Source organism: Pygocentrus nattereri, chromosome 8 (genome assembly GCF_015220715.1).
Source record: "Pygocentrus nattereri isolate fPygNat1 chromosome 8, fPygNat1.pri, whole genome shotgun sequence".
NCBI lineage: Eukaryota > Metazoa > Chordata > Actinopteri > Characiformes > Serrasalmidae > Pygocentrus > Pygocentrus nattereri.
Window position 1 is genome coordinate 655767 of NC_051218.1, and position 20255 is coordinate 676021.

Here is a 20255-nt window from a genome sequence, read left to right on the forward strand (position 1 = left end):
GAGATTTCCAGGCAAGAAAGATTTATTGTCAGACAAACAGAGGCCAGGTTCTCAAGCTCAGTCCCATTTATGTGCTCAGAAATTCTTGGGCCACCACATGACTGAAGGCTTCATCCTGGGACACATGGACAGCAGCATTCACCACCGTGAAACCCTCACACTCCACTTCTGATTCAAGTGACCACATTTGCTCTAGGAGATGAGGGGAGAAAAAAAAAAAAAAAAAGTCACTTTTGTAAATGCATGCCAGTCATACCTAGAATTCAAATGTGAAACTTCTTGCACCAAAATGAAGGATAGATTCCAAGGGTTCCATATCAAACAGCAATAGAAGGTTGATCTATGGCTGTGAAACTTTACATGAGGAATGGGGGGGGGTATGAACTTCAGAAGTTAGTGCAGATAGATTTAGCCCTGGAGCATTTAAGTTGGTCCACTCACCATGAAATTTTGGGCATGTAAGCACTAGCCCAAATTTTCAAATTTAGACCATGATCCTGCAGCTTTACCTGCTTCTGCTGGAGGACTCACCTTTCCATAAGAATCCTTCCCAGATCCAGGCCGCAGCAGCACAGCTTCACCTGCCTGTGAAAGAGGGCCCACTTTTCGAGAAAAACCCTTCTTGGATTCAGACAGCACAGTTTCACCTGCTTGTGAAGGAGGGCTCACTTTTCCAGCAGAACTTTTCCCAGATCCAGGTTGTGATGGCATGGCTTTGCCAGCTTCTGCAGCAGGGCTCACTTTTCCAGAAGTAACCTTCCCAGATCCAGGTTGTGATGGCATGGCTTTGCCAGCTTCTGCAGCAGGGCTCACTTTTCCAGAAGAACCCTTCTTGGATCCAGACAGCACAGTTTCACCTGCTTGTGAAGGAGGGCTCACTTTTCCAGAAGTAACCTTCCCAGATCCAGGTTGTGATGGCACGGCTTTGCCAGCTTCTGCAGCAGGGCTCACTTTTCCAGAAGTAACCTTCCCAGATCCAGGTTGTGATTGCACAGCTTTGCCAGCTTCTGCAGCAGGGCTCACTTTTCCAGAAGTAACCTTCTCAGATCCAAGTTGTGATGGCACAGCTTTGCCAGCTTCTGCAGGAGGGCTCACTTTTCCAGAAGAACCCTTCTTGGAACCAGACAGCACAGTTTCACCTGCTTGTGAAGGAGGGCTCACTTTTCCAGTAGAACCCTTCCCAGATCCAGGTTGTGATGGCACGGCTTTGCCAGCTTCTGCAGCAGGGCTCACTTTTCCAGAAGTAACCTTCTCAGATCCAGGTTGTGATGGCACAGCTTTGCCAGCTTCTGCAGCAGGGCTCACTTTTCCAGAAGTAACCTTCTCAGATCCAGGTTGTGATGGAATGGCTTTGCCAGCTTCTGCAGGAGGGCTCAGATCTCTGGAAGAACCCCTCTCAAATCCAGGCTGCAATGCTGTGGCTTCTGCAGGAGGGTTTACTTCTCCAGAAGAAGCATTTGCGGATCCAGGCTGTGACACGGTGGGTTCTGCAGGAGGGCTCAGATTTCTGGAAGAAGCCTTCTCGGATCCAGGCTGCGACACGGTGGGTTCTGCAGGAGGGCTCACTTCTCCAGAAGAAGCCTTCTCGGATCCAGGCTGCGACACGGTGGGTTCTGCAGGAGGGTTCACTTCTCCGGAAGAAGCCTTCTCGGATCCAGGCTGCGACACGGTGGGTTCTGCAGGAGGGCTCACTTCTCCAGAAGAAGCCTTCTCGGATCCAGGCTGCAGAACCCACCGTGTCGCAGGAGGGCTCACTTCTCCAGAAGAAGCCTTCTCGGATCCAGGCTGCGACACGATGGGTTCTGCAGGAGGGCTCACTTCTCCAGAAGAAGCCTTCTCGGATCCAGGCTGCGACACGATGGGTTCTGCAGGAGGGCTCACTTCTCCAGAAGAAGCCTTCTCGGATCCAGGCTGCGACACGGTGGGTTCTGTAGGAGGGCTCACTTCTCCGGAAGAAGCCTTCTCGGATCCAGGCTGCGACACGGTGTGTTCTGCAGGAGGGTTCACTTCTCCGGAAGAAGCCTTCTCGGATCCAGGCTGCGACACGGTGTGTTCTGCAGGAGGGTTCATTTCTCCGGAAGAAGCCTTCTCGGATCCAGGCTGCGAAACGGTGGGTTCTGCAGGAGAGCTCACTTCTCCAGAAGAAGCCTTCTCGGATCCAGGCTGCGACACGGTGGGTTCTGCAGGAGAGCTCACTTCTCCAGAAGAAGCCTTCTCGGATCCAGGCTGCGACACGGTGGGTTCTGCAGGAGGGCTCACTTCTCCGGAAGAAGCCTTCTCAGATCCAGGCTGCGACACGGTGGGCTCTGCAGGAGGGTTCACTTCTCCGGAAGAAGCCTTCTCAGATCCAGGCTGCGACACGGTGGGTTCTGCAGGAGGGCTTAGATTTCTGGAAGAAGCCTTCTCGAATCCAGGCTGCAACACAGTGGGTTCTGCAGGAGGGCTCACTTCTCCAGATGAAGCCTTCTCGGATCCAGGCTGTGATGCTGTGGCTTCAGCAGCTTCTGCAGGAGGGTTTACTTCTCCAGACACACCCTTCTCAGATCCAGGATGCAACAGTGTGGTTTCTGCAGGAGGGCTCACTTCTCCAGATGAAGCCTTCTCGGATCCAGGCTGCGACACGGTGGGTTCTGCAGGAGGGTTCACTTCTCCAGAAGAAGCCTTCTCGGATCCAGGCTGCAACACGGTGGGTTCTGCAGGAGGGTTCACTTCTCCGGAAGAAGCCTTCTCGGATCCAGGCTGCGACACGGTGGGTTCTGCAGGAGGGCTCACTTCTCCAGAAGAAGCCTTCTCGGATCCAGGCTGCGACACGGTGGGTTCTGCAGGAGGGCTCACTTCTCCAGAAGAAGCCTTCTCAGATCCAGGCTGCGACACGGTGGGCTCTGCAGGAGGGCTTAGATTTCTGGAAGAAGCCTTCTCGAATCCAGGCTGCAACACGGTGGGTTCTGCAGGAGGGCTCACTTCTCCAGATGAAGCCTTCTCGGATCCAGGCTGTGATGCTGTGGCTTCAGCAGCTTCTGCAGGAGGGTTTACTTCTCCAGACACACCCTTCTCAGATCCAGGATGCAACAGTGTGGTTTCTGCAGGAGGGCTCACTTCTCCAGACACAGGTTGCAACACCAGACCTTCTGTAGGAGGGCCCAATTCTCCAGAACCCTCCTCAGATCCAGGCTGCAATGCTGCAGTTCCATTGGCTTTTGCAGGAGGGCTCACAGTTCCAGAATCATTCTTTCCAGAACTAAGAATTAAGCCTTGAGTTTCCAAGTACACTGCAAGAAGGAGAAGTCAGATTAGTTCTGTAATACAGAGTGGCGACTCACCGGCTAATCATTTTGGCTTATATTTTCTGTACTTGGCACAAACTTCAACCCCACCAGCCTACTGAAGTTGAATGTGGGTATCCCGTAGCCCAACTATAGTTGTTTGCCAAAGAGAAGGAGGATAAAAGGAAGCATAAAAGGGAATTTCCACCTCTTCGTGCCTCCATAGGGTCAGATATGCTTCCTAGAGAGAGTAGTGCAGCCAAGACATCCTCTATCACTGAAGCCTTATGGTAGTCACTCACTTGCTGGATAAAGGTCGACTGTGCATCTGGAGAAAAAAAAAAAAAAATAGACAACTTCATTCAGCAATCCTCACTCATTCAACCAGCATTAAATAACTAATGAAGCAGCATCACTGACCTAGGGCAGCTTCACAGTCTGCAACATGCACATGGCTAGCCAAGAGACTGCAGCAAATCTCATGTCACAAACCATGATTATACCTACCAAACTTGCTGGTTTATTCAAATGTATAAATTAAGCTGAAACTAAGGGGTGGAAGGTAAAATGGGGCTCAATTTGTGGCCCATTTTCACTACACCATCTGTCCAGAATTGGGTTAAGAGTAGAATAGGGTTGGTAGGCACAGTTAACCCTTGGGTCAGTAGAGGGCCTCTTGACCATTCATCCGTTTTGACAGACACACTAGGGCCAGACTCTCAAACTTTCATGGAGGTTACCTACAAAAGCCATCCTCATAACCCTCTTAACCTAGGGCCACTCAGAAGAACAGTAGGGCATTTTAGGGTAGTCACAGCAAGATGTTACACATTACCTGGTATATCATTGCTGTTTCCACTAGGCCAATAGCAACACAACACTTGGCAATTGTTCAAGTTACTTAAATCACAGCAATATTTTAATACGTTCACCTGAAGGCCAAGGATGAACACATAGCTGAGAGATAGTCTGACATGAGTGGACCTGGTTGGTCCAGATGTAGGACCATCAAAGATTTATTATACACTACATGCATTAAATAGTGATGCAGTGCTCACATCAAATTCTTATCAAGTCACCATTTCTGCTAAGCTTCAGGCCATTTTATAAGGGAGCCTCAAAATGAAAATCCTAGTTACACCACACTGTTGGGACAGTCTCATCTCCAAAGTAGTAAATTTACAGTTCTTACAGGAAGTTAACAGGTTTCCTAATTTAGACCAGTTTTGTTAGTCCATTTACCAGGACAGTGACAATGTAAAAGGGAAGCAGTGTTTTACAGTCAAGAGGAAAGACAAAGATACAAAAGTTGTTCCAACACATTCCAATACCAAGTGAACAAAACTACAATCAGGTTTTCACAGAGTGTATGTGCCTTCACACAGGACATGTGCAGAACAGTTCCACCACCATTGAGTGATAGACACATTGCTCACATTTAATTAACTCAAACACATCTTGCCATTTTAACCTTTCACCATAGTGCCAACCACCCCCATAATACAGGGGTGTCCCAGCTCATCCAGAAAGAAACAGTATGGTACAGGTTTTTATTCCACCCAAGAGCAGCACACCTGGTTATAATGAAAACTTGCAGCTATATCAGCCCTTTGTGGCCAAGACTGGACATCCCTGCCATAACAATGGAGTTTGTTGGCACAAATGCACCACATTATTCTAATGTTCTAGCTTTAATATGCTCAAATCAACAGTTAATTCCTGCTTGAGATACAGGCCTAACATGACCTTCCTGCAGGCCTGTAGAGAAAAATAAATAGAGAGTTCACCTGTGTAGCCAGATAAATGTTCCACATCTTGGAGCTGTGGCTGGTTTATCTGGCATCTAACAGGAGAGCTTAGCACTGCAAAAAGGAGTGAAGAGCAGTTAAAAACCAACATGAAAGTAGAGGAAAGTTCAAGTTTCACTGCTTACCAACCTTGGCAAACCCACAGATGACTTAAACAAACCAACCAAAGGAGAATTTCCATGGTGGCCCTTTTTCAAAAGCCCTTAACAACTGCCAAGAGTTTTTAAAGCAAACGTGTGCCTGGAGGACGTACCATCCACAAGGAGATCATTAGCAACAATTATTGTTGGGTGGAGCCACAGAGACTACCCGTTTTCACCTATTGGCTGGACTGTATCCTCCTTGTTAACCAATTATCCTTCTAAACAAAATTACAGGGCTTTTCACTCCTTATTATTTGAGTATTCTCTTGAATCAGAGAGGTCTGTGGTTCTATCTAGCACAATTGTTTCACATAAATATTAGGCAAATTTGTTCCAGGAGTCCAAAACCTAAATATATACTTAACCCACGCCAGTGCATGTGTTTTATTTTATTTTTTGTATCATTCATTTTGAAGTCAGAGTTAGTTTGGCAATTGTGGTGGCAAGGCTTGTTTCAGTTGTCTCCTGGTCACCAACCCTCCACCTGAAGATCTACATTCCTGCAACCTGCATCTAACAAGCTGTCCCACCCCTCAGGTAACATGAATGCATCTGATCCAGTAAGCTGCCCTGCTCCTTACTTAACTCTAATACATCTGATCCAGCCAATAAGGAATATGGGAAGAGGTTAATTAGCTGAAGCAGTGTGGCTGTTAGTGGTTGGAACTAGGCTTTGCAGTGTTGTTTATTCAATAGCAATGATGTGAAGATGATGAAGGAATCTCTACTGACACCGTCTTGCTTGCATATAAACAAGTTTATTACAAAGACCAGCATTTTATCAGGCACCATGGTCTGCCTGAGAGAGGTTTTGGAGCCAATATGAATCCCTCTGAATAACAGCTGTAACTGCCTGCCATATATAGGGTCGTTATTTTTGTGACCTTTGGACCAGGAGCCCCATTGGCTTGTTTTTGTGAAATTTAAGGAACCCTCTGATCCTTATGTAAACTGACCTTATCTGTTTGGCTGAGAGTGAAATCATTAGGGGTCCCTGTAGCTTGATCATTCTAGACTCATAACGTCAAATCAGATAGAGCTTTAGATACCACAGCAGCAAGGTAGCTCTCCTTAGGACCAGGGTTGGACACAATGCGTTACAGGAAGGTAGCTCTCTGGGACTGGGGTTGGAGACCACTGCTTTACAGGAAGGTAGACCTCCAAGACCAAGGCCGGTGACCACTGAGGCAGAGTTTACTTCCAGTCTTCATCTAATATGCTTCTCTGCCTCCCCACTCTCCCCTTACATTACACTAAAGCATCTGATCCAGCCAACCAAAGATTTCATCCAAAACCACATACTGCCATTCTAAATGAATACACAACATACTAAATAGTATGTCAACAACAATGCACCACCAACTGAAGTCCATTCATTAGTGCAGCATGTGTAGTATAGTAGTAAGTGGTTTTGGACCCCACTTAGGACTTGTGAAGAAGTGAATTAGCTGGAGCAGGTGTGGCAGTTGTGGTTGAAACTAGGCTCTGCACAAATGTAGTCCTGCATCCAAAACCTCATACTAGCATATTAAATAGTATGTTAAAATGACTACGCCACCACTGTAAGCCCATTCATTAGTCTAGTATGTATAGATGTATGCTGTTTTGGACGGAGCTCTCCAGGACCAGACTTGGTAGTGGCAAAAAGGTTTGTTATTTAACTGAAAGTATAATCTGATTTCTTTAAATTTGAGTTAATACTGAATGAAGTTCAATAAAAGCAAGATTATAACATTGAAGGGTCTGAATCATGGGGAAAACAAATCTGTCCTGACTTTTTGGGAATAAAAAAGTTTGACACAGTATGTAACCCACTGTTAAAGTTTCCAAATGTATCGTCTCCAGTCCATGCACTCTGTATATGGAAAAATGAGCTGGAAACACAACCAGTTTTGAATTCATTGTTTCTGTTGTCATAAAAAAATCACCACATGTACATATGTGCTCCAATTGAGCCCACAGCAATTTAGCCCCGCCCATTCACACTGACGGTATAAATGCCTCGGCTTGGTCTGCTTTTTTGAATGAGGCAGGTCTCAATGACACATACCTGTATTAAAGGTATAGTAACAAACAGCGTCTTTAATTCTAAGGGATAAAAGGAGGCTGAAAAATAACCATTGAAAAATGAATGTTTTTGTGCACAAAACCACATTAATGATATAATCTTAAGGGAAAAAATAAAATGCAAGAAAAGTGTAGGCTATGGGTCTTTTAAGTTAAATATATATTTTTTGACTCTGTCATGGACATCGTGGTCTACCACTTCTGCCTGTTTTGTTAGCACCACCTTTGACAGCCACACTGTACGAGTGCATGCATGTTCAAGTCAAGTCAAGAGGCTTTTGTCATTCCATCTGTTTACAAGTACACAGTGGAGTGAAATTATGTTCCTCGAGGAACAACACAGTGTTGTGCGAACGTGCAGACGTCGTGTGCAAACAAGAAATTAAACCACAAACAATAAATACGATACATTAAACAGACATTAGACACAGTAAACCGACAGGACAGTGCAGCACCGACACAGCACTCATTCGGGACATGAGGTCGTGGAATAAGGTGCAGAGATATTAACCTGCTGTGATCTGTGAGTCACGCAGTCAGACGACAGACAGAAACACAGCAGTTACTGAGGTAGAAAAACCAGAGTAAATAGTGAAAACACAGTGTACTCTAAAAGCAAACTCAAACCTGCAGCAGAAGGGCTGGAGGTTAGGGATCCAGCCTCATGACCAGAAGGTTGGCGGTTCAATCCCCAGAGCCAACAACACATGACTGAGGTATCCTTGAGCAAGACCCCTAACCCCCAACTGCTCCACGGGCGCTGCGGATTGGGCTGCCCACCGCTCCGGGCAAGTGTGCTCACTGCCCCCTAGTGTGTGTGTGGTGTTTCACTTCCCGGATGGGTTAAATGTGGAGTTGAAATTTCCCCATTGTGGGACTAATAAGGGTCACTAAATCAAATTATGCATTGATCAGGGACCTGTTCCTATTCTGTACCAGTGCCATTTCTATGGCCCTCAGATGTGTGTTCTGGCAGTAAGTACAATAATTGTTGCCTGGTGAGGGACATGTACCTGGACTGCATATTAGCCAAGGAGAAGGGGTTCCACATGCACTGGAACTTTAAACAGGTACTGACACTGGACACTGCAGCATTTACTGTTTTCCAAGCTTAACACACCTGATTAAATTACTTCCTGATGACCAACTGGTACAATTAAACTTTTGTTCTTGATTTTGCCTGATCTGCAGCCCATGGCCTCACTAAATATATGGGCAGAGCTGACCACTATGTGGATCCACATGGCTACCAGATTAGGCAAAATCTAGGGCAGCAGATTGGAAGTTTCATTTGATTATTTGGAATAGGCAGCAAAAGAGGAACATGGTATTTGGTCTCCATCCTGTTAAAGTGTGGTAGTAAAGCCATTACATAAGCAGGGAACACTGAGCCCTGCAGGCGAGTTATATATTTGAATCCCAATAGCACCCAACAGCTCCTAGGACATCTCTGTACTCTGTACTCATTTTTAAACTAGGGGAAAGCAAACATGCAATTAATTCCATTGCTTTAAGGCAGATAACCCCAAACTATCCTTGCAACTGGTTTGTGAAAGCAATAAAACTGCTGTTGCATCTTAAGGTGTCTCTTCACTTTACTTACAGGGTCAGGCAGTAAGGAACAGATCCACAAAGCGGTGTCTTGAGATTGCCCAAGGACGGGATTCATATTACCAGCTTGTCATTCAGACATGCAGTGGGCAACGCTGGAGGATACAACACCTCATAAAAGACCTTTAACCAGCTTGTAATGGCCTCTTGTTCAAAAAATGGCAGCATCTTCTGTTTTGACTTGCCAAGGACATCTGAATTGATGGCATCTTCATTTAGTTCCAGATGTGATGCTGTAGGTTATTCATGCACACAGGGGTCTGTCACTTTGCATTCCTGCAGTACATGCATGTTATAACTCAATAGACTTGAATCTCTGCAACACCAATGGACAGGTACTCTATTGAACTGTTCTAGTTTAAGAAAAGGTCATAGAGCATCTATTCATTGTCCAAGATGAATGTCACAAATGCCCATGAATAAAATCATAAAAAGCAAGATGAGATTTCCAGGCAAGAAAGATTTATTGTCAGACAAACAGAGGCCAGGTTCTCAAGCTCAGTCCCATTTATGTGCTCAGAAATTCTTGGGGCACCACATGACTGAAGGCTTCATCCTGGGACACATGGCCAGCAGCATTCACCGCCGTGAAACCCTCACACTCCACTTCTGATTCAAGCAACCTCAATTGCTCTAGGAGATGAGGGGAGGGAAAAAAAAAAAAAAAAAAAAAAAAAAAAAAGTCACTTTTGTAAGTGTATGCCAGTCATACCTAGAATTTGAATGTGAAACTCCTCTTGCACCAAAATGAGGGATAGTTTCCAGGGGCTCCATATCAAACAGCAATACACAAGGTTTCACAGCCATAGATCAACTTTACATGAGGAATGGGGGAGTGGGGGGGTGGGGGGGGGGGGGTATGAACTTTAGAAGTTAGTGCAGCTAGCTTTAGCCCTGGAGCATTCAAGTTGGTCTATTCACCATGAAATTTTGGCATGTTGTAAAGGCCAGCCCAAATTTAGACTATGATCCTGCAGCTTTACCTGGATCTGCTGGAGGGCTCACTTTTCCATAAGAACCCACTTCTCCAGAAGAACCCTTCTTGGATCCAGGTTGTGACGGTACAGCTTTGCCAGCTTTTGCAGGAAGGTTCACTCCTCCAGAAGAATCCTTCTCAGGAGGATTCTCTGCAGGAGGGCTCACTTCTCCAGAACCCTCCTCGGATCCAGGCAGCGACACTGCGGCTCTGCTGGCTTCTGCAGGAGGGCTCACTTCTCCAGAACCCTCCTCGGATCCAGGCAGCGACACTGCGGCTCTGCTGGCTTCTGCAGGAGGGCTCACTTCTCCAGAACCCTCCTCAGATCCAGGCAGCGATGCTACGGCTCCGCTGGCTTTTGCAGGAGGGCTCACTTCTCCAGAACCCTCCTCGGATCCAGGCAGCGATGCTGCGGCTCCGCTGGCTTTTGCAGGAGGGCTCACTTCTCCAGAACCCTCCTCGGATCCAGGCAGCGATGCTGCGGTTCCGCTGGCTTTTGCAGGAGGGCTCACTTCTCCAGAACCCTCCTCGGATCCAGGCAGCGATGCTGCGGTTCCACTGGCTTTTGCAGGAGGGCTCACCTTTCCAGAATAATTTTTTCCAGAACCAAGAATTAATCCCTGAATTTCCAAGTACACTGCAAGGAGAAGAAATCAGGTTGGTTCAGTATTAAAGTAGCAGCTCACTACAGCCAAGTACAGAAGACACTTAAGCCAAAATGAGTAGCCAAACTTCAACCCCATCAGCCTACTGAAGTTGAAACCCATAGCCCAACTATAATACCCATTGTTTGCCAAAGAGAAAGGGGATTAAAAGGAAGCATGATACTGGTGCAAAGCCATAAAAGGGAACTTCCACCTCTTTGTGCCTCCATAGGGTCAGATATGCTTCCCAGAGAGAGTAGAGCAGCCAAGACATCATCCATCACTGAAGCCTTACGGTAGTCACTCACTTGCTGGATAAAGGTCGACTGTGCATCTGGAGAAAAAAAAAAAATAGACAACTTCATTCAGCAATCCTCACTCATTCAACCAGCATTAAATAACTAATGAAGCAGCATCACTGACCTAGGGCAGCTTCACAGTCTGCAACCAGAAACCTGCACATGGCTAGCCAAGAGACTGCAGCAAATCTCATGTCACAAACCATGATTATACCTACCAAACTTGCTGGTTTATTCAAATGTATAAATTAAGCTGAAACTAAGGGGTAGAAGGTAAAATGGGGCTCAATTTGTGGCCCATTTTCACTACACCATCTGTCCAGAATTGGGTTAAGAGTAGAATAGGGTTGGTAGGCACAGTTAACCCTTGGGTCAGTAGAGGGCCTCTTGACCATTCATCCGTTTTGACAGACACACTAGGGCCAGACTCTCAAACCTTCATGGAGGTTACCTACAAAAGCCATCCTCATAACCCTCTTAACCTAGGGCCACTCAGAAGAACAGTAGGGCATTTTAGGGTAGTCACAGCAAGATGTTACACATTACCTGGTATATCATTGCTGTTTCCACTAGGCCAATAGCAACACAACACTTGGCAATTGTTCAAGTTACTTAAATCACAGCAATATTTTAATACGTTCACCTGAAGGCCAAGGATGAACACATAGCTGAGAGATAGTCTGACATGAGTGGACCTGGTTGGTCCAGATGTAGGACCATCAAAGATTTATTATACACTACATGCATTAAATAGTGATGCAGTGCTCACATCAAATTCTTATCAAGTCACCATTTCTGCTAAGCTTCAGGCCATTTTATAAGGGAGCCTCAAAATGAAAATCCTTTGTAATGAAAACCTGCAGCTACATCAGCCCTTTGTGGCTGAGACTGGACATCCCTGCCATAACATAATGGAGCTTGTTGGCACAAATGCACCACATTATTCTAATCATGACTGCCCAAATCTCAGAGAATATAAGCCACCATTTAAAGTCTTTTTTTCAGCAGAGAATCTGAGCTTTACTTTTACATGTGGCAGAGAGTAAAAGTTGTACTGGTCAACCCCACTCCCCCAATCAAAAAAAACACAAACTTGCATCACTAATAAGTTCCCTACTAGCAGATGTGTGCAGTGTTGGGTCAATGTACTACACATGTACTAGCTTTAATATCCTCAAATCAACAGTTAATTCCTGCTTGAGATACAGGCCTAACACATGACCTTCCTGCAGGCCTGTAGAGAAAAATAAATAGAGAGTTCACCTGTGTAGCCAGATAAATGTTCCACATCTTGGAGCTGTGGCTGGTTTATCTGACATCTAACAGGAGAGCTTAGCACTGCAAAAAGGAGTGAAGAGCAGTTAAAAACCAACATGAAAGTAGAGGAAGGTTTAAGTTTCACAGCTTACCAACCTTGGCAAACCCACAGATGACTTAAACACAACCAAAGAAGAATTTCCATGGTGGCCCTTTTTTTCCTCTTTTTTTTTTTTTGTAACATCCTTAACAACTGCCAAGAGTTTTTAAAGCAAATGTGTGCCTGGAGGACGTACCATCCACATGGAGATCATTAGCAACAATCATTGTTGGGTGGAGCCACAGAGACTACCCGTTTTCACCTATTGGCTGGACTGTATCCTCCTTATTAACCAATTATCCTTCTAAACAAAATTACAGGGCTTTTCACTCCTTATTATTTGAGTATTCTCTTGAATCAGAGAGGTCTGTGGTTCTATCTAGCACAATTGTTTCACATAAATATTAGGCAAATTTGTTCCAGGAGGCCAAAACCTAAATATATACTTAACCCACACCAGTGTATGTGTTTTATTTTATTTTTTGTATCATTTATTTTGAAGTCAGAGTTGGTTTGGCAATTGTGGTGGCAAGGCTTGTTTCAGTTGTCTCCTTCTGGAAATCTAAATCTACAGAGCAATGGTCACCAACCCTCCTCCTGAAGATCTACATTCCTGCAACCTGCATCTAACAAGCTGTCCCACCCCTCAGGTAACATGAATGCATCTGATCCAGTAAGCTGCCCTGCTCCTTACTTAACTCTAATACATCTGATCCAGCCAATAAGGAATATGGGAAGAGGTTAATTACCTGGAGCAGTGTGGCCGTTAGTGGTTGGAACTAGGCTTTGCAGGAAGGTAGCTCTCGTTAGGACCAGGGTTGGGTACAGGAAGATAGCACTGCTCAAATTTAGTCTTGCATTCAAAACCTCATACTAGCATACTAAATAGACTGCTCAAAATAAAGGGAACACTTAAACAACACAATGTAACTCCAGGTAAATCAAACTTCTGTGAAATCAAACTGTCCACTTAGGAAGCAACACTGACAATCAATTTCACAGCTGTTGTGTAAATGGAACAGACAACAGGTGGAAATTACTGGCAATTAGCAAGACACACTCAATAAAGGAGTGGTTCTGCAGGTGGGACCACAGACCACTTCTCAGTACCTTTCTGCTTTCTGGCTGATGTTTTGGTCACTTTTGAATGTTGGTGGTCTTTCACACTCGTGGTAGCAGGAGATGGACTCTACAACCCACACAAGTGGCTCAGGTAGTGCAGCTCATCCAGGATGGCACATCAATGTGAGCTGTGGCACGAAGGTTTGCTGTGTCCGTCAGCGTAGTGTCCAGAGGCTGGAGGCGCCACCAGGAGACAGGCCAGTACACCAGGAGACGTGGAGGAGGCCGTAGGAGGGCAACAACCCAGCAGCAGGACCGCTACCTCCACCTTGTGCAAGGAGGAACAGGAGGAGCTGCCAGAGCCCTGCAGAATGACCTCCAGCAGGCCACAAATGTGCATGTGTCTGCACAAATGGTTAGAAACCGACTCCATGAGGATGGTATGAGGGCCTGACGTCCACAGATGGGGGTTGTGCTCACAGCCCAACACCGTGCAGGACGCTTGGCATTTGCCAGAGAACACCAGGATTGGCAAATTCTCCACTGGCGCCCTGTGATCTTCACAGAGGAAAGCAGGTTCACACTGAGCACATGTGACAGACGTGACAGAGTCTGGAGACGCCGTGGAGAGCGATCTGCTGCCTGCAACGTCCTTCAGCATGACCGGTTTGGCAGTGGGTCAGTAACGGTGTGGGGTGGCATTTCTTTGGAGGGCCGCACAGCCCTCCATGTGCTCGCCAGAGGTAGCCTGACTGCCATTAGGCAGCGAGATGAGATCCTCAGACCCCTTGTGAGACCATATGCTGGTGCGGTTGGCCCTGGGTTCCTCCTAATGCAGGACAATGCTAGACCTCATGTGGCTGGAGTGTGTCAGCAGTTCCTGCAAGATGAAGGCATTGAAGCTCTGGACCGGCCCGCCCGCTCCCCAGACCTGAATCCGATTGAGCACATCTGGGACATCATGTCTCGCTCCATCCACCAACGCCACGTTGCACCACAGACTGTCCAGGAGTTGGTGGATGCTTTAGTCCAGGTCTGGGAGGAGATCCCACAGGAGACCATCCACCACCTCATCAGGAGCTGCCCAGGCATTGTAGGGAGGTCATACAGGCACATGGAGGCCACACACAACACTGAGCCTCATTTTGACCTGTTTTAAGGACATCACATCAAAGTTGGATCAGCCTGTCGTGTGTTTTTCCACTTTAATTTTGTGTGTGACTCCAAATCCAGGCCTCCACTGGTTAATCAATTTTATTTATTTATTTATTTATTTTTTTTGTGTGTGTGGTTTTGTTGTCAGCACATTCAACTTTGTATAGAACAAAGTATTCAATGAGTATTTCATTCGTTCAGATCTGTGTTATTGTGTGTTATTTGGATGTGTTATTTGAGTGTTCCCCTTATTTTTTTTGAGCAGTGTAGTATGACTAAAATGACTACGCCACCACTGTAAGTCCATTCATAGGTCTAGTATGTATAGATGTATGCTGTTTTGGATGCAGCTCTCCAGGACCAGAGTTGGTAGTGGCAAAAAGGTTTGCTATTTAACTGAAAGTATAATCTGGCTTTTTAAAATGCGAGTTACTACTGAATGAAGTTCAGTAAAATCTTTTTTTTTTTATTGTTTTAAAGCAGCAAGATAACATTGAAGAGCCTGTATCATGGGGGAAAACAAATCTTTCCTCACTGTGTTTGAGTTTGACACAGTATGTAACCACTGTTAAAGTTTCCAAATGTATCATTCTGTCTCCAGTCCATACACTCTGTATATGGAAAAATGAGCTGGAAACACAGCCTGTTTTGAATTCATTGTTTTTGTGATGTCATGAAACACCACCACATCTACATACAGCAATTTAGCCCCGCCCATTCACTGTCAGTATGAACTTTAAATGCTTCATCTTGGTCCGCTTTGTTGAAGGAGGCAGCCAATCACGAAGGTCTCAATGACGTATACCTGTATTAATGGTACAGTAACAAAAACAGCATCTTAAATTTTAAAATTTTTTCTCAGAGGCTGAAAAATGACCGCCTTAATTTCAGCTGATTTAAGCAAGGTGGCTGTTGCATATATTCTGTCACAAGACAGGCCATATTCATCATTGCTGGAGATGCGGCCCGCCTGGTCATGTCTAAATGTACACGACTAGATGGGATGCAGAAGCCTGTGTACGCAGAGGTGTAGAGCTGGGGGCTCATCCTCACACTGGTTTCTACCTGTCAAGAAATAAGAGTGACAAACTGGAGGGTCAGAGCAAGTTCAGACAAGTGAACGTGGAGCCTCCTTGCTGAACCGTCACTTTCGTTTTTGTACCTCTAGGAACAACTTTTGGTAGACAGACCTCTTCATTGTAGATGTAGGTGGTTTTTTTCTACTGTCGGTACCAGTCAGTAGAGTGTTAGAACATCCTCTAGCTTGTCCTCCACTGCTTCAGACATCTGGTCAGTAGATATTGCCAGCTTCAGTTTTTGTCAGTACGACTCCAAGCTTGATCACAGCACGGTTAGAACTGCTAAAGGGTGATAATCCTTCAGTGGTGTTGTAGAGATGGTCCATATTTTTCTCCTCATGTGATATTTAGGTAGATTAGCCTTGATGTTGCAATAGTTGAAGTCTCCTATGTGAAAGAGTTTAGTTTATAAACAGACACCAGTTTCTGGATAGACTGTGGATTAGCCTGGATTTAAGTGCACACCTGCTAAAAACACTGAGTAGAATTATTTCAGTACATTTCTACAACCTCTTGCATATAAATCATAATTCAGTGATTCAGAGTGCGGGTGTACTTGTCATCTTTATCTTTATTGACCAATTTTAAGGCGCAGGAGGAGCTCCCTTCTCTTCCACTGACCACCGATCACCAGTTCTCCCGCCACGGTCCCTCCAACAAGGACGTCGGCCTTTGTCCTTCAAGGTCTGACAAGCTGAAGAAACAAGTCTAATTAGATTAGCTAGACCTCGGATGCTTCCTATCCGAGTTACATCACCAAAAACATCTCTCAGTATTAGCCAGCCAGCTGTAAAGTATCCCTAAACAAAGTTAGCTAGCTAACATTAGAGAAACACACAGCTGGATGAGCTCAGGCTGAGTAACTACCTAACTATGATGAATGATTAAGGTTATGGGAGCATTCATTTCTTGCCGCATTCAGAGTTGAAATAGTCATTCTCTGCTGAGAAAAAAAACCCACATTGCAACCACTATGACAAACACAGCTGCTGGATAACAGAGTTAGATCTCTACTCACATTTCACAATTAGTTTAACATGCAGCTCCCAAGGACCAAGCATTTGTTAAGAGAACGAGAACAGACTTCGCTAAATAATAGCCCAGAGCCCAGTAGTCAAACAACAATGAATAACTTTGATCACCAGCCTTGGAAATATTGTGACGGTTGTTGGCAGAATGAGGTGCTTCATGTGTGTACACAGGATCTAGTCCAATATACATGCATGTGCTGTGCAGCTGCAGGTGCCCGCCAGTCTGAGAAAAGAACAATAAAAAGGATTATTTGCCTGAGCAACCATCCAATAGAGACCTCGGACAACTGCAGTAATTACGTGCTGTACATGTGTCAGTGTTTTATAGCCTGTATTTTACATGGCCTAGTAATCAGAGGATGTTTTGTATGGGTTACAGGGCCTTCAACATTTTTGGTGTTGACTCACCTAAAGGTTCCTACTGCTGTTGTGAATAAAGATGAGTGATCCAGTTCTTCTGGCAGCCTTATTGACCCACAACACCACGTTTGACAAATTATGAAGAGTTTTTTTTTTTTTCCCCCCACACTTCATTTCATCTCTCTGAGACTTTGCGGGCTTGTTCTTATTCAAGATTCAAGAGTTTTATTGTCATGTGCACAGCAGAGCAGGCAGTTGCACTGTACAATGAAATTCTTACTTTAATAACTCTAAAAACAGTAGTAAAAAAGTAAAAGTACAAGTAAAATGTGCAGTATGTTCAAAGTTGAAATAAAATTGAAGTTACACATGCATATGTGCAAATATGTAGAGCAGCTGTTCATAAAGTGCATCAAGGACAGATGTAAAGCAGATGTAAACAGTAAACAGTGGTGTACTGTATAGTAACAGATGTAAACAGTAAACAATGTTACTCTGTGCAGTAATAGGTGTAAACAGTGTTGTTCTAACAGCAGCAGTGCAGTGCAGGTAAGGTGCAGTTGTTGAGTGGAAGGTTAAATCAGTTCAGAGTGGGAGGGGAAGAGGCAGTGAGTGAGGTGTTCACCAGCCTGATGGCCTGTGAATAGAAACTGTTGGTCAGTCTAGTCGTCCTGGACTTCACACTCCTGTAACGTCTGCCTGAAGGTAGGAGTGTGAAGAGTGTCAGACACTGTTATATCTAAACCTGGGGAAACCCAAATGTTAAGAAGAGCAATTTTGTCCTTACAGTGAAAATCAAACCACCTTGGCCACATTTTATGTCCATGTTACCATCTTGGCTGTAAGTTTGTCTCAGTATGTGCTGATGCAGCAATTGAAAGCACAGACTCGCTTTGCTCTGCTTTAAGCTTTAGCTCAGCTATTTTAAACTTTTTAAACTTTAAACTCAGCTAAACTTTTCCTCAAAAGTAGAATAGTTTCTTGAAAGTTTCTTTCAACATTCCACTTTTTATGAGGTTGAAGTCGCTTCTAGTTCGCCAGCCTTTTGTTTGCATTTTCCGTTCCACCTTAAATGGTGCCGGAGGTGCCAGATGGTAACTGCTGCACCGTTTAAGGTGTAATTGGAAAATTAAACATTAACTCCAGCGTTTAAAACCATTTATTCCAAAACTGTGTTGAACCATCAGCAGAGCTTCATTTTACTGCAGAGGAGGATTTTTTTTATACCTAAAAATCTAAATCCGCAACAGGCAGTAAAAGAGCTGCATGCAACTCTGGGGCCACATGTTGCCGACACCTGGTCCACACCCTGATAAGAGGTCTTCATCTGTTCAACAGTTTGTTAAAGGTAACTCTGACTGTTTAGACATGCAGGTCTCAATATGGTGTGCATGTCCAATTATTATTTAAATATGTTGTATAAAACAAACTTAATGCATTATTATTAAAAATAGACAAAGTCCTTCTACTAGCAGGTTGCTTTTTTTGTGTGACATCACAAAAAAATTGTAAATGATCTTTTATTATTCTCTGACCAAGGAAATGTGTCTTTGCTAGTCCTCCTGTGAGATTTGACACAACAGACCACGCTATCTTACTAGACAGACTAGAAAACCTTGTAGGGGTAACAGGAACAGCTCTTTCCTGGTTCAGGTCCTACCTCACTGATGACTATCAGTTTGTTAATGTAAAGGGTGAATCATCTGTCCTTGCAAAAGTAAAGTATGGTGTTCCACAAGGCTCTGTTTTAGGACCTATATTATTCACAATTTATATGCTACCATTAGGCACCATTATCAGTAAACACAGTATAAATTTCCACTGCTATGACACTCAGTTATATATATCAAGCAAACCGGATGATAAAATTAAACTTGGTAAGATTGAGGACTGTGTAAAAGATGTAAAAGACTGGATGTCGAGTAACTTTCTGCTACTTAACTCAGATAAAACAGAGGTCCTGCTTCTGGGTTCAAAAGCAGCTAGACACAAACTGTCTAACTCAACGCTAAAACTTAACAATTTCTCAGCTGCATCAAACTCATCTGATAAACATATTGGTGTTGTGATGGACGCTGATCTGTCCTTCAACACACATATAACTAATATCACTAGAACAGCCGTCCTGCATCTCTGCAATATCACTAAATTAAGAAATGCATGATCTCTACAGGACGCAGAAAAGCTAGTTCATGCATTCATTACTTCAAGGCTGGACACTGTAATGTCCTGCTGTCTGGACGTCTCAGTAAAAGCCTCAACAAGCTTCAGCTGGTCCAGAACGCTGCAGCCAGAGTCTCACAAGAACCAGAAAATTTGACCATATTAGTCCAGTTTTATCAGCCCTGCACTGGTTACCAGTTAAATTTCGCATTGATTATAAAATCCTATTACTGACCTATAAAGCTCTAAACGGACTCGCCCCTCAGTACCTGAGTGACCTTCTCTCCCACTATGAACCATCACGCCTACTTAGATCACAAGGTGCTGCTCACTACTGGTACCTAGAACTAATAAAGCTCCATCAGGGGGCGGAGCTTCTCATACAGAGCCCCCCAGCTCTGGAATAATCTTCCTGTTAATGTTCGGGACTCAGACTCAGCCTCAGTCTTTAAGTCTAGGCTAAAAACTCACTTGTACAGTGGAGCCTTTGGTGATTAGTCTCCCGGTCAGATCTGGACCTGCTGGAGTCTCTGCTGCTCTGTTATACTGTAATCTGTGGTCAGCCACTCTTTACAGAACTGACTCTGTGGTCAGCCACTCTTTACAGAACTGACTCCGTGGTCAGCCACTCTTTACAGAACTGACTCCGTGGTCAGTCACTCTTTACAGAACTGACTCCGTGGTCAGCCACTCTTTACAGAACTGACTCCGTGGTCAGCCACTCTTTACAGAACTGACTCTGTGGTCAGCCACTCTTTACAGAACTGACTCCGTGGTCAGTCACTCTTTACAGAACTGACTCCGTGGTCAGCCACTCTTTACAGAACTGACTCCGTGGTCAGCCACTCTTTACAGAACTGACTCCGTGGTCAGTCACTCTTTACAGAACTGACTCCGTGGTCAGCCACTCTTTACAGAACTGACTCTGTGGTCAGCCACTCTTTACAGAACTGACTCCGTGGTCAGCCACTCTTTACAGAACTGACTCTGTGGTCAGTCACTCTTTACAGAACTGACTCCGTGGTCAGCCACTCTTTACAGAACTGACTCCGTGGTCAGCCACTCTCTACAGAACTGACTCTGTGGTCAGTCACTCTTTACAGAACTGACTCTGTGGTCAGCCACTCTTTACAGAACTGACTCCGTGGTCAGTCACTCTTTACAGAACTGACTCCGTGGTCAGCCACTCTTTACAGAACTGACTCCGTGGTCAGTCACTCTTTACAGAACTGACTCT

The 20255-nt window shown here is 44.9% G+C and overlaps 2 protein-coding genes across 4 annotated transcripts; both read right to left on the reverse strand.

The window, feature by feature from the left end:
• Positions 1 to 4: 4 nt before the first annotated feature.
• Positions 5 to 5315, reverse strand: LOC108441490 (collagen alpha-1(I) chain-like). 3 transcript variants are annotated; one of them, XM_037540687.1, is made up of 7 exons: positions 5201 to 5315; positions 5051 to 5125; positions 3472 to 3591; positions 3048 to 3269; positions 1771 to 2534; positions 532 to 1707; positions 5 to 192 (listed from the first exon to the last, which is right to left on the reverse strand). In XM_037540687.1, exons 1-7 carry the CDS (start codon positions 5250 to 5252, stop codon positions 139 to 141), a joined length of 2463 nt encoding a protein of 820 aa, XP_037396584.1. In that variant the 5' UTR covers positions 5253 to 5315; the 3' UTR covers positions 5 to 138. The 3 variants fall into 3 exon arrangements, with proteins under 3 accessions (XP_037396584.1, XP_037396583.1, XP_037396582.1); XM_037540686.1 differs by having other exon boundaries at positions 2023 to 3269; positions 5201 to 5305; XM_037540685.1 differs by having other exon boundaries at positions 1771 to 3269; positions 5201 to 5305.
• Positions 5316 to 9332: 4017 nt separating this feature from the next.
• On the reverse strand, positions 9333 to 12326 carry LOC119263882 (fibrous sheath CABYR-binding protein-like). Its single transcript, XM_037540688.1, has 5 exons — positions 12225 to 12326; positions 12075 to 12149; positions 10727 to 10846; positions 9876 to 10505; positions 9333 to 9525 (listed from the first exon to the last, which is right to left on the reverse strand). The coding sequence occupies exons 1-5, from the start codon at positions 12310 to 12312 to the stop codon at positions 9401 to 9403; spliced, it is 1038 nt and encodes a 345-aa protein (XP_037396585.1). The 5' UTR covers positions 12313 to 12326; the 3' UTR covers positions 9333 to 9400.
• Positions 12327 to 20255: the final 7929 nt, after the last annotated feature.